The sequence below is a fragment of the Neltuma alba genome, unplaced genomic scaffold, assembly GCF_004799145.2.
Source record: "Neltuma alba isolate B1F8T4 unplaced genomic scaffold, ASM479914v2 tig00007632_pilon, whole genome shotgun sequence".
Taxonomy (NCBI): Eukaryota; Viridiplantae; Streptophyta; class Magnoliopsida; order Fabales; family Fabaceae; genus Neltuma; species Neltuma alba.
This window is the reverse complement of record NW_021634835.1, coordinates 36,330-51,141: the sequence shown is the minus strand read 5'-3', so window position 1 is coordinate 51,141 and position 14,812 is coordinate 36,330. Positions and strand designations below refer to the sequence as shown.

Here is a 14,812-nt window from a genome sequence, read left to right as displayed (position 1 = left end):
AACCAAGTCCCTTATGTCATTTATAACCGGTTTAAGGGGATTATCTGCTGCACAAGCGCGCATGATAAGGTTGCATGCCTCTAAAGAATTAGAATAGACCATGATTCTGGCATATCCTAGCTGTTTGGCCACTTCCAGGCCTGTTCGGATGGCTGCTAGTTCTGCTTCAATGATCGAAGAGCATCCTAAACCTTTCCTGGAGCCCATTAACCAATCTTCTTCAAAGTGCCTAATTAAACCACCACATGCTGCACTCTGTTGTTGTTTGACTGACCTGTCCACATCAACCCAGATTACATCCTGTGGTGGTGGGGTCCATCTTCTCTCCTTTGCTGCAGGAATATTGAACACTTGATGGCGAAGCTTATTATTAATAGAGCACTCCATAAGTAAATTGAGACAACTATGTATTAATGCCTAAAGATTTACTTGCCAAATATTAGCATAGACAGATGACTTCTTTTTTCAAAGACAAAAGATCACTTTTTCGCACAATCCTTTATTTTTCAAACATATATCATCATATTTGTGGTAGTGAACGTTGGCTACTTATTTTTTTTCATTGGAATAAAATACTTATGTCCAATCACTTAATTGTTTTACTAAATTTGACAATTAAAAGGATATTTTGCACCTCGACGTGCATAGTGGTCCCAGCCAGACTCCCAGGACATGGCACCAGGAGAAAACTGCACAAATAACTGTAATTTTCTTCTTTTGGCAAGGTAAAGTAGTTCAATAAACACGAGATGTGTTCGAGTATTTATTGTTCCTCAAATCAAAATCCAACTGCTGCACTTTTCAAGGCAGCATATGTACCAGATCACCGTTTAAAAATATATATTTTACAACTTACAACCAATGTAGACATTAAAATACGAAGGAAACTACAAAATGTCAAGCTCAACTCATCCCTGCAAAATCGATGAATTTCAGACGCAATACCTATCATTTTTTGTAGACGCTCAGGACCTATCAACTAAAATCACTAATCAAACACTATAATGATGAACACAAGGCTCGAATAAAAATTTTCGCCTTTAAACATAAGGACAAAACAATGAATACAGCACTCAGAGAGTTTGGAAAACTCCCCCTGTACATCACAGCACGTTTCGTCCATTAACAGAATTTTTCCCAATGGAAGCACGAACTGGGATCTTGTAAGCTGAGGAACTACCTATACTCAACATGCTCAAATGAATTTGAAGTGTCGATGCCTGTAACTGAAAACTTGGACAGAGCATATACCCTTTGCTCAAAATGAATCATCACTCCAATATTGCCGGCTAATGCACAATGACTAACGAGGCCCATGCAGATTCATAAAGTGCAAAATGGGGTTCACTGGCAAGTAATTAAGTTGTCTTGAAAATATCCATTATACTTGATATTTTGAAAGCTTGTCTTTTACGGGGGGCTCCAAAGCAGACATGCACTGGTCCCAGGCTCCATTGCGCAGCATCTGCCACAGATCATATTTTATTGCGAGAAAAGATGAGTTAGCAACCACCATAGGATCATACTTAACAGACAAGACAAATGGGTTAAAATCAACCAACATGGCTTAAAAAATTCTGGAGTTATCAACTAATTTTCCAATTGCATTAACAAGGAGAACTGATAATGATTGTTAACATAAATAGTAGAAATTCATTTATGTGAGCGCGCTTGCTTCAGTCATCTTTAATAATTGCTAGATGGAAGTGACTCGTAGAGAAGCAACGCGAACCTGTTTATATCCATGCAAGACCTGGCAGACTTCATTGTGTAAATCTTCACTCCTTATTTCCTACAGATATACATCAACAAATTTTTATTACAAAAACCTATAGGCGTCATAATTTTAAGATGATGATGGTATGGGATACATACATGCCAACTTGCAATGGCCTTGCACATATAAACAAGAGAACTTAAACCTCCAGAAGGATTGGCTCTGACCTGAAAACAAAAAGAAAGCTCCAATCATATGGGCAGTTCATATATTACAACTTAAAAGCTCTAAGTGAACAGGTGTTTACCATAGCACATAGCCCTCTAAAAGCATCCTCTTTCTCTATGTCATCACGTATACTGCCACAAATCATCCAGGATAAATCAATAAGCAAGATAACTTAAGATGAAACAGAGGACATCTAACTATTGCTCATTCTGGAAAGCGAAGTTCTATTGAGAGAACTTTCTATGTCAAGAAACAAACAGGCAAAGCCAACTGGGAGGGAGGGGGATTACCAGAACTGATATTTTAAAAATTGGTGCAAAGGCAAAAACTGAAAAACCAAACAAGTTAGTAGTTCAATTGTTTCTCACATTTTTTTCTTGGTTGTTTTTAAAAAATAACGTTATATTTTGGGTTTGAAATTTCCTACATTACAATATCATGTAAGTCTAATTTTCCTACATAATTATCAATAATTATGGACTTCATGAATACTTAGATGATTGATGCTGATATGGGTTGGCACAAATGGTTAAAGGATTTGAACAAGAACTCGCCCCTCGCCTATGGGTACGAGTTTGAATTTCCCTAAGATCATTCAAAGTCCCGCTTAGCAGCATCCCTCCTCAGGCTCAATGAGTAGACGCAATCCTCCAGATGGGCCTCAACTAGTCTTTCCGGCATGTAATTAGCACCCTGCTTGATAGGACAAGGGGTGCCTTCCCTACTCGCTGCTCTTAATCACCAAGAAAAAAGCACTATGATGATTGCTTATTAGTCTATCTTGAGTTCAATGACTAGTCTGATTCTAAGAGCATTGCATTTTCTATTGTACGACAAGTTTCAGAGGATTGGAACTCAATTCCAACTAAACTTCCATCGATTCCCCAAGGCCAATTAATTAATGCAACTGAACTGCTATGTAGACGGCCAAATCAAATCTTGCCCATGTTTAATCACTTGTTACTTCATTTAAGACTAATCATTCTTCAGAGCAAACCATTATAAACAGTTCTTAATGACAGGGTGGTTCAAAATACTTCAGATGCTATGGCCCCTCCAGAACATATGGAGCAATCAAAACATGAACCAAGTCCAAAACAAAGTAACGAAGAAAGAAGAATGAAGTCACAGATTTCTATAAGAATGATCATGATTTGCCGACTAAATCATTCATATCATGGGCACACATCATCACAACATAGGTAAAAGGGGGGGGGGGGGGGAATAGTAGATTCGTGGATCATTGAGCAAAAGTAATAAATGGTCACAACACCAAAGAGGAAAAAAGTATAAAAAAGCAGTGACGTACATTGACAAAGCCATGCACCAGGATTGCATGAAATGTTCCATATGCGGTGATACAAGCTCTGGACAAACCCATGCAAGCCTCCCCAGTGTTATTGCACTATTTTCTAGAAGTGACTTGTTGATTCCCTAACAAAGAGTGAGACAATCAGTGAAAAAACACGAGTCATAATTGAACTATTTAAGTGTGTGATAAGACAGTAACCTCTGCATGCTGAAGAACTGGGACCAGACATGATATAACCGTCAAGACAATGGGAGAAATCTCTTGATGAACCTGGAATCGAAATATGGAATTTTAAGTCAGAAATTTATATACAACATAATAGGGCTACAAGATCTTTAGTTTCCGAAGCTGCATTTTTATTGAATTTTCAGTAACAAGAAATAAAAACCATTATAAAACATTCAACTATAGAATCATTTCCTGCATGCTAAAATCATCAACCACGCAGTAATCTCCCCTTAGCCACCAAAAGATTAATCTTGCTAAATTAAATACATTAGAGGAACCTTTCAATGAACAACAGCCCAAAAGCTAGCAAATGAGGTTAGAAAATAAGAACATCCAATGCCTTAAATTTGGACAACATCTAGTTTTCTCTCTGGACAGCAGGAGATTAAGATTATAGGGAATTCCTTCCATTTAAAACCAATGGGCATTCATGAATGAATGAGTTTCCATCAAAGAAGCTAATATATATATATATATGTATATATATAGTTATAGAGCGTTATTGACATATTTTTAATACTATCTTAGCTGTGGTCTATCAAGAAACAACTACACGAAGGCATCTTTACAGTACGGTCAAAGTGCCACATGAAAAATTTAGAGAATATGTGAACCTACAGCTCAGCAGTGCCAACTAAGTTCCTGCTGCCAAACAGTTATACCGAGCATGAACAAAATGCAACATTTAGCACTCACATACCTTAACTGCCAATTCTCCAATAGCCCAGCATGCGTTGTTTGCTACTGAAACAGCTTCCTTTACCTTAGAATTTTCCTGGACAACATGCGTGATAAATCAACAAAAGGTTGAATAAATCCAACTCTACAAGCTAAAAGTTATACGAGATACCAACATACCAGCTGCTTGGCAGCAGCCTCAAGAAACTGAGACAAATAAGGGCGCAAATGAACTGGGCACACCTAGACAGATTACAAAATCAAGTTAGAATAACACCCACTTTCTGACCTGAGGTTCACAAACTGAGATGCTGCGTGGATCAGTATATTCCTTAAGTAGAGGCAATATCCATTCAACTTACTCTTGCAAGGTCGCCAAGTAAAGCAAAGGCACTTTGTCGAACATCAGAAGCATCATCCACGCAACAATGCAGAAGAAGGTCCCTCAAAGAACATTGTGAGACCTGTAGAACAAAAATTATGGTTATTTCAACCTTCAAGCAACTATGCAATCCCATTTTAGATTGAAGTCACACAGATACCAATATGCCAGGAAGCATATGAAAAATCAGAGATGTAGCATTTCATAACAAGAATTCGTGTGGCAGTGACAGATTACGTGTTGCCAATAAGAAAAATGTTTCAAGAAAACATCATTTCAAAGGGAGATGAAGATTTAACAACAGCATTTAACTGTCTCCTCTTAAAAACAAAACTTTAGAGAAGTACCAAACTCTCTATTCCACTGCCAAGACCCTCCACCAGTCCAGAAAGCAGATCAAGAGAGCATACAATAAATTCCTTGTCATACTGAACGCCAGCTGCAACAGGATCAACCTGAAACGAAGCATTCAATCAACTTATGGAAAAATGAAATAAAAACTCAACTTCACTCCGCTGATTTGCATGTAAGCAAGCAGCAATACAAAGGGCAAGCGAAATGAACTTTTAGCTTCAAATTAGGATGCCAAGATATAAGTATGAGAAATAAATAAATGACAGTAAACAAAGACAAATACTAAGCGATATAAAGACATGGTAATATTGAGGCTCGACCAATTTCAGGAGTTCATCTAAAGGTGTGCTCCCAGCACCATTGGTGCTTAGTAGATTTATTAAAAGAATCCTACCAGTAATAAGTTGTTTAAATCACAACTACTGGCTCTGATCTCCTTATACAATAAACTTGTAAGAACTCAGAATTGACAATAAAATTATGAGTGAGAAGTATTTCAGGATCATACACTGAGGCCATTTTTGATAGGAGGGAAGCCTTTTTAAGGGAGAGGGAGTGGTAAAGAAAAGCCCAAATCATGTTTGGTAGAAATGGAAAAGAGGACATAATTAGTATTCTTGTTTGGTAACACCCCATACTTGGCCCACTTAAAAGGACCCAACTAAAAAAAAAAACCATCTGAAAAAAAAGAGTCCCAATTTGCTTATCAGTGGATCTTCGCCAACAATGTCTCAAAATGGACATCCTTCAGCGTGAATGGCAACACCAGTGATAAACTGCCACCACCATCATCAAACCGCGAGTGATGAAGATTTGATGGCCATAATAAGAGATGTTAGGTGACAGAGGTTGCAAGGTCTTTCACGCGATATCTGCTTGAGTCCCATAAGGGTTGCTCAGCAGCTATGTCAACAATATGGCTGCCTCCAAAGGCGCGAAGGATACTTGACCCTCAAGGAAGTTCCTTCCCTTGGATGCTCTAGGTCAAAAGTTGAGGATGTTAGCTCTTAATGGGTTCTGTGATGGAAATAGAGAAATTAAGGCAGGGGGCAAAGTCAATTGAATAATTATACATATAGATATACATGCACGCACACACATATGATGAGGATATTTTTTTGTCATATCCTTTCCATGGAAGATCAAACATTCCCTCTATTTTTGGAGACGAATCCCTTTCCCTTAAACATGGTCCATGGGAGATCAAACATTTCCTCTATTTTTGAGATGGATTCGTTTCCCTTGAACAGAGTTTGCTTCCGGAGGAAGAGTGTTCCCCACCAACCAAACAGAAGCAAATATACTCCCCCTCCCTCTATCCCTTTCTCAAGCTCTCTTTCCACTGTACCAAACACAGCGTAAAATTCTCCATTTCGCATGACTGTTATAGAACATAGTAACAAATCTCTTGGAGGATATAGAACAAATAGTCCACACTTTTAACCAAATATCTTCCATCAATGCAGAAAATGCTGCTGGGACATCAATTTGATTCGGGTACCAACAAATGTGACATTTGGGAGATAAAAAAACTAAAGCAAGAAATAGCAATTACTACCAACAAAGACAAAGGAAATTACAGGTAGTATAAGCTAGAATACAGAAAAGTAAAAGTGAGAATTTTTAAAATCAGACGACATATGAACTTAATTTAAAAGGATTCAGCTAGTCAAAGTAAAGAACCTTTGCAAATCGTTGGCTTTGGATTATATTTATGCATCTTCTAAAAACAGGCTCAGCGAATGGAGTGAATCCAGTACCCAATGCCTGAAAGAAATTCAATGCAATCACTTCATAGCACAAGCATGAACTAGAGATGTTGGTACAGATACAGCCCATATAAAGCATTCTGAACAACATAGACAAGTTCCTTTAATTGCATGTATAAATAACATCCAGAGAATGAAAACCCATTTTCTAACCAGAAACTTTATATCAGCTTTACCAGAAACCTCATGAACATTTTGGCACTGCTACGGTTAAAGCATTTAATGACAAAAGAATGGTTAAACATAGAATTTAGGCTTCCCAGTTAAGGCACGGGAATAGGATACTACTCAACAATATTGACTACATCACCAAAGCTCCATTAAAAGCCAAACAACTGTCAAGCAACGACAGTTGTATACAAGATGCTGAGCAACTGTTGTAACCTGCAAAGTACTACTCCAGCAAAGAAAAGTAAGCAGAAGCACATGTGGCAGTTCAATAATTCAAATTTCAGCTTTATTACAATCAAACAGTGCAATGAAAAATGTCAGAATTGGGAATTTATTGACCACAGAGCAACCGAAGGTTGCAAGCATGCCAGTGTAACGTGAAATATGAACATGTGGGATAAATACTTTATAAAGCAAAAATTATCTCAGACCCAAATCAGGAATTTTCTTTCTATAAAAAAAATGGAGAGAAACTGAGATGCTTACATGAGCTATAGATGTGAAACATTCCAGCAGCGGAAAAAGATCTTTGTCAGAATTTGGAAGTTGATGCCACTTCTCAATTAATGGTGGCATCAATATGTCAAGGTAAGCAGGCTGCAGTGAGGAAAGAGGTACGGTTAGCATAGAGATGCTAACCCAACGGAAGATAATAGCAATAAAATTTTATAGCAATCAATGACACTTGGCAAGAAAAAGATTGTTTTTGGTTAGGGAAGGTTCTCTATGATATATCATTAACAATAATGGCATTACCTGATTTAGCTCACCTCCAACAGCCTCTGCTAGAGTTCCAATAGCATCGTAAACAATTCTGAGGTTTCTCCTCTAAATTTAAAAAAGTGAAGCTTAATTAACAGACTTAAGCATAACGTAGATGGAAGAAGCATAAAACAGTACAATAACAGTAAAAAGGGAGCCCTCATCCAAATATGGTTCATTTTACAAGGAAAATGAACAAGAAAATCACCTGATACTTCCCAAATGCAATCATTAGGTGCTTTAGTATAACTTCCAAGCGTGGGGCCAAATCTTCTGCAGCCTCCTGTATAAGCAAATTGCATTTCAAAATTTATATAAATTGCAATTCAAAAAGGTAATAACGAATTCCCTTCTTTGAGGAGTAATGAACAGAAATTGTAGCCAGAACCTCTTCCAGTGTTGCAAAAGCTGAACAAGCTGCCTCTTGCACACGCTTATTATCATCCAAAATTCTTCGCAAAAGACCCATAAGAACATTATCGAACTGCTCATAGCCTTTCTGATGCCCAATACCCTGACACATACCAAATACAATGTATTCAAATAAAAATCTTTCAGAGCTAGATAAATCTCATACAAACTCTTCCATAGTATTCCAACTATCAGCTATAGAAGTTCTAGTAATCTGGTACAACTTTCATAACAACAAAAAGGAATGATTGTATATTAAAATATAAGTATTATGAGAGATTTTATCTGTAAGAATCAGGAACTATCTAATGAGGATTTTTACAAGAAAATACTAATTGGAGAATATTAGCATCTTTGTCATCATATGGATTGTTTTATTGATTCCGATTTAGTTATGCTGTTGTGTACTGAAGGAATTCTCGATCACCAAGAAATTTGATTTCATGGCCTATCATTTAGGGAATAAAATTACTATTAAGTCATCTACTTATCATGTCCTCCCTCTCTCCCAAGAACCTCCCTCTCGCCTCCCTGTGCATTTTTCGGTGTGGGTATGCATCAAGAAGACTTAGCAGGTGCTATTAATTTTATATAAATTTATATGCAATAATACCAAGGTACATAAGGAGATATATCCTTCAAAGCACGAACTTGCGAGTGATGGAACAAAACTGAATGCATACCTGAACAATAAATTTGCTAAAACGGGAGAGTGTCCAGCATGAAATGCTTCGTATCAGAGGAAATTTGTCATCAAGAAGAGGGATGAGAAATGCCACAATCTACAGATGCAGAATGACTAATGATTTAGTATCGTGAATTAGTAAATGAGCAACTGGAGTAACAATATAGATTGTGAAGTAAAAGAGGAAACATGAATCAACCATATGAGCATAAAAGATGAAAGGAAAGCTACTCATGCAACATTGTGTTTGGAAGTTGTCAAACAAATAATGCACTTTGTTCAGGACAAATAAAATTATAATTTATCCAGAAGTTTAGCATGAGGATATAATAGCAATTAATTTATTAAATGCATGCATAAATATCTTATGAAAAAAAAAATGGCACAGAGCATTTTTATTGCAAGTGACTGATTTAAGAGATAAGATTTTCGGAACCTGAGGATATACAGCAATGATTAATATAAGAGGCAGAGAATCGGCAAACTGTGGGTAGAAAAGGAGGGAAAAGTTTCCATTAACTTATTCTAATCTCTAGAATGCTAGTACATTGATATCACAAGTTCCAGCTAAATATACCAAACACAAAATAGCTTTATTAAATACAAATCAATTTAAGCTTTGTCCTTAATCACACATTTCGCTTAAATATTAAGGTCATCAGTATCAAGTAACTAAGAATACCTCTGGCAAATGAGGATATAGACCATTAATGCAACCTTCACCTATGGCCCCAAGAGCCAAGACAGCAGCCTCCCTTTCCTTCCAAGCGTCATCACCAGAGCTTGACAACTTGGTCTGCACACAATCTTAGAAATAAGACATCCTAGAGATGGATTATCTTACTGAAAAATTTGAATCGTAGAATAGTTAGTATCTAGAAGCAACTTGTTGAAAGGCTCACAAAATGTTAAGATATGCACTCTAAAAATTGGGGAGGACCAGCTCACCAGAAACTCACTCCCCGTGCATTATGATAGTTCAAACTTCAAACCTTCTACTTATAAATGACCATAAGCAGGTCGACTACCTGAACGATAGGCATCAATGTTGGAAGTATTTCATCTCCAAATACATTTGAGAGAATATCTAGAGCAGCTGCACTGCATTTCCGTAAATTCCATGTGTTGACAACATCATCATCCTAAAAAACAACAAAAAAACAAAAAATTGAATTTAGATCATGAAAGCAGTCCTCTTATGATCTTGTTATCTAAAGTCCAATCAGCAGAATCAAGCACAAAGTTAACTTGAATAAGCAATCATGAGAGCAAATATGCAATGACATACATCATCTTCTATATCATCTGATCCATGGAGTCTTGATACATGAAAACGAGGTTTAAGATCCTGCATTGCAAACATTTAAATTATTTAAGTTATTAAATCAACAATCTGAAACCAAGAAAGCCGAATCACTCAACCCAAACAAAAAGTTCAAACCTGATCTCGATCAGGTAGGGAACCATCTTCCTGCAAGAAATTATGTAAAAAGGAATAAATACATGTAACAAGGTTTGATTGAAGTAACTATATAAAAAAAAAAATTAAATTATCCGGGAGAAAACCTCAGCTTCAGCAAGTGATTCATCATCATCTGCATAAATCATGTTTGACAACAATACCTAAAAAAATGCAAACAGCCGTGTCAGAAAATTACAAATCTCTCAACTTATTTAAAAGTAAATAACTATAACCAGAATTACAGGAATAAGACGAGGCAAAAACTCCCTCAAGTTTTCTGGAGGTAGTTGAGCGTCACAATAAGCAGACCTGCAAACATAATTACAAGTTTTTTCTTTTATAAAGATGATTTGTGTGAGCAAAAGCTCTGGGGGGGGGGGGGGGAGTAGACAGAACTTCAGCACTGCTTTAAATTTAAGACATACAGCTCTTGTCTTGGATAAACTTGATAACCATAGAACAGGAAATGTTTGATCAATACAATGTCAGAATAAGTGGGCCAAATTAGGGGAACCTGGTTGCCCATTGCACTACAATTTCATACATAATTTTCAGATTAAAGTATCTGCAGTTGGAGTGTAGAACAAGTCTGCTATTGGAATTGCTTGGACATGTTAGGAAAATTCTCTGGCTGGTTATGACAGCAGACCTGGGTACTAAAGTGATTTGAAATAAGAACAGCCTAAGGATGGTACTGAAACAAAAGGTCTAACTCAGGGACCAGGTTTGTAAGATTTCTGTACTAGTAGCACATAAAGTATATTTCCCTTTGTAAAAGCTACTCCTGCCTCCACCCCCACCTCACTCCCAAAATAATAACAGCACATTAATTGAACAAGAAATCCTGGGTGTTCACACTATTCTCTCTTCAAATAATACCAAAATTCACAGGCTTCAAGAGCAACTTCATCATCTTTGTCCTTGTTGACTTGTAGCATGTATTCAATTACGTTCCTCAGATGTGGCTGCATTGTAGTTAACAATTGAATCAGACAAGCAAACTAGAGACAGAACCTCCCCCCCCCCCCAACAAAAAAAAAAAAAAAAACAGATAGACAGATTCTGAGATAAAGAGTAGCACAACGTAAACAAAAGCGGGATTCAGCAATTTAATGGGCTATATAAACAATTAATGAATTGAAATTATAATGAACCTGGACATGATTCCCACCTCTAAGAAAGACGGATAGACTTCAATTAGCTGAACAAACGCTGAACAAACCTAGTCATCAGTGAAAACCAGAAGAATGGATTCAATATTTGATCTCAACAGCTGTCACGCAAAAATGTTGTTTCCCATTAACAAGCAGCGAGGACTCTAGAAGACTGATAGAGGACCAAATTCTCAACCATCACAAGAAATCAAAAATTGAGGAAACACAGAGGCAAAGCCAAAGGGGAAGGCCATAACTTCAACAATCAGCAATTCAAACCAGTAAAACTTATATTAATCAGAAAAATGGCAATGATACTATACTTAAAATAAGTTTCTCTTGGTGCTATACCATGCACTTGCCCAATTATAAGACAAGAAGTGCTTACCAATTTTCGCACTTCCGCAGCAGGGTCATTTGCAAGAATAAACAAGCCCTGAAGATATTGATCCATGGATACATACAATGCCTACCGAACAGCAGCTTAGTTTGTCATCAACAATTCCAAACAATAATATTGCAACCCGTGAACCAAAGCAATAAATTCTCAGCATATACTTACAGAAGGCATCAACATTATGTACTGATTCACAGAACCCAATGAAAGCTTTCTTAATGAAGAATGAGGTGACTGGAAAAACTGAAACAATATAGAAATAGGCACATCAAGAAATAGCTAGAGGATAAATTTCCAAAAAGGAGGCGCGTGATAACAATTTCAAAAGAAAATGTGCACTTTACCCGAAATAATCTGGACAGAAATATGTTGATGGGCCGTTCTGCTAACCCAGGAATATCTGAATCAAGTACTTGGGGAATATCCTCACAGATCTGAGGTTCACAGTAATAATAGGAGTGTTAAAGTAAGGTATCATCATATACAACATTGTGAAACTGTAAGAGTACCAGTTACTGAGGTTAGAACATCATCCAGTTAAGAATACAGCGCATAGAAAACAAATAGGAAATCTTGGCTTATCAGCTCAGCCCCTTGCTAGCATAAAATAGGAAACTACAAAAATAACCCTAGAAGCCCAGTGCCTCCTTAGAGATTTAGGCAGATGGTAAAAGCTATTCCTATTTCAAAATATTCTTTAGGCTGGTAAACACAAAAGGAAAGAAAGAAAGGGGCCCAAAAAAGCCATCCACAAGGGACCATAGCCACGCCCCCTCTAGAGTTTTGAAGCTAGTAAGTCAACTTTATATTTTGACTATACCTTAAATATTTATTACATGTGAGCATTTAATATCACTATGAATTAAGACTTAATGAATACTGTCCTTTAGTGATATTAGTCAAGCAAGATGTCCAATAATCTTACGCCAGCATATAAATCTACGCAGATTTAAGGAATAGAATAGAGAGAGAAACAGCAAAATAGCAGTCACTATCGCATGAAGTAGGAAAAAAAAAAATACAAAAGTAGTCAAGATAAATCACTAGCTTTAGAGGCTGGCTCTCTCCCCATAATTACTTTCAGAAGATTCTCCCCTTCCTCGGGTCCAGGCTTCATGTTATTCCGCTCCAACAGCCTTTTTCACTTTTTTCCAACACAACCACTCAGCTTCCAATCTCATAGTCACTAGACCTTAATTTCTTTCCTATCCCCTCGGGCACTGCACCCCTTTTGGCTTTTCTAGAATATACCAATGTGTCAGCTGCTGGATATTACTCACAGGCCCAACTTTTCCGTTTTTTATTTGGATATTTGGTTTTCAAAAGCCACATCACACCCTGATTAATCCAAGTCTTCTTTCTTTATCACCTTATTTCTTCAATTATAGGTCTTAGTAGCAGTAGAAATAGTAGACCCGTCACTTTCCTATAAGGTATATCCTTTGTAGACAAACAGAGGGTCAGGAAAGAACCGCTACATAAATGCAATGATTGTATTGACTTTCTAATTTTTCTTTCCATTTGCGAGGAAGATATTTCTTCTCTTTTCCTTGTTTAATATGTTAACGTCCCTTCACTGTGTAGAGGTCCGGAGAGAAACCCAGTATCTCCCCAAAAAAAAAAAAATAGTTACAGCAAAGCAATGGCATCAAACTGTAAGTATGTACTGATTAAAACCATAAATTCCATGGGACACATCTACTACAGGTGAAGCCTCGTAACATAAGAACAGAATCCAATGTTCTGAAGAAAAAAAAACATATATTTATCTCCAAAAGCAGAACATACCTTGGATAGAGCATCCATAGCACCTTCCATGTGATTCAGATCATTACTGTCCAAGAAATTCACAAGAGCTTGCAACAACTCAGGCCACCCCAGAACCCCTCCTAGCTGAACAACAACACTAATAATGGTTCCCACCGTAGACCTGATGTGCCTATCTGGTGCTCCAAGACAAGGCAGCAACTCTGATTTCACATATTGCTGGTATGCAGGAAGCATAGATTTATACGTGTTTTTTAGGTTATTCTTCAGAAATAAGCCTGCAGCCTGTCGAATCTCAACTGACTTTCCCTGTTCAAAGCCAAATTTTCAGAGCAGCATAATTATTAACCCAAAGTCAAGAGCTCCATCAGCAGGTAGATCCCAGATACATGCACGGGTACACAATGTATCTATAAAAGATTAATGACCAAGATCAAACTTTACATTTCCATATGCAAATAATCAAAAACATATCTGCAAGCAATGCCATAGAGATTACACAGTTGAATAACTTTAACGCATTTGAGAAACACTGGTCCATTAGAAAATAATATATAGAAAGAGTTGGTAAAAGTGAAATGAGGAAATTGATTAATGACGCAGGCAAAAATAATGAATCCCCGTTTCATGAAAGAAGGTATCCCGATGGAGCCAGAACTACAAATGACATGTGCTTGTCATTGAAACAACTACTAAATCCACTACAGGAGCGGTGTAGCGGCAATTGGTGATCACCTCAGCACGTGCAAGTATAAAAGCGAGATAATTGTTGAAATCAGGCAACTGGGAGTAGTGCTGTAGTTGCTGCCAAATCTGAGACTTGTCAGCAGATGCAGAAGGAGAAATCTGCTGCTCCAGCAATCCACAGATCTCCTTGAAGCCCTCTTCCTGGGGCTGCCACGCAGCAGTCGCCGCCATGTTTAGCGGATTCCGACAATGGAAGACTTGAAATTCCGCTGAATTCAAGAGAGCAAGGGGTGTGAGGGATTTTGGGGGGCGAAGGAAAGAGAAGAAGAGGACGAGCCTTTTTAAATAAAATAAAATAGGAGCGATTCCTGCCTGCTGGGCGAACGCCTACTTGGGTTTCCACTTTCTCGTTTGCAGGGTGGACATGTCCATGGAGCTTGGACTTTTAAACCTTTGTCTTCTTCAAATTAATTCAAAAATTAATTCCGAACCGAAGGAGGCCCATATCCATTACTTGCTTCTATTACTGTTTTGCATGGCGATTTTTTATTACTCAAATACTACCTTTTAATCCTTTATGGTTGTAGTATTTCTTTAACCTACAATTTTCCCAATAAAAAGTCACTGCCATGTTATTGGCACCTGAGG

At 37.4% G+C, this 14,812-nt stretch overlaps 1 protein-coding gene across 1 annotated transcript; it reads right to left on the bottom strand.

Moving 5' to 3' along the window:
• Positions 1-731: 731 nt before the first annotated feature.
• On the bottom strand, positions 732-14,395 carry LOC114753029 (transportin-1). Its single transcript, XM_028941708.1, has 29 exons — positions 14,213-14,395; positions 13,499-13,786; positions 12,055-12,144; positions 11,876-11,953; positions 11,702-11,782; positions 11,331-11,381; positions 11,039-11,124; positions 10,402-10,468; positions 10,264-10,320; positions 10,139-10,168; positions 9,986-10,045; positions 9,726-9,839; positions 9,380-9,493; positions 8,696-8,794; positions 7,990-8,115; positions 7,810-7,884; positions 7,596-7,667; positions 7,326-7,436; positions 6,583-6,666; positions 4,893-5,000; positions 4,526-4,627; positions 4,344-4,406; positions 4,186-4,260; positions 3,456-3,527; positions 3,255-3,379; positions 2,025-2,076; positions 1,876-1,944; positions 1,733-1,792; positions 732-1,465 (listed from the first exon to the last, which is right to left on the bottom strand). Exons 1-29 carry the CDS (start codon positions 14,393-14,395, stop codon positions 1,382-1,384), a joined length of 2,676 nt encoding a protein of 891 aa, XP_028797541.1. The 3' UTR covers positions 732-1,381.
• Between the last annotated feature and the right edge of the window lie 417 nt (positions 14,396-14,812).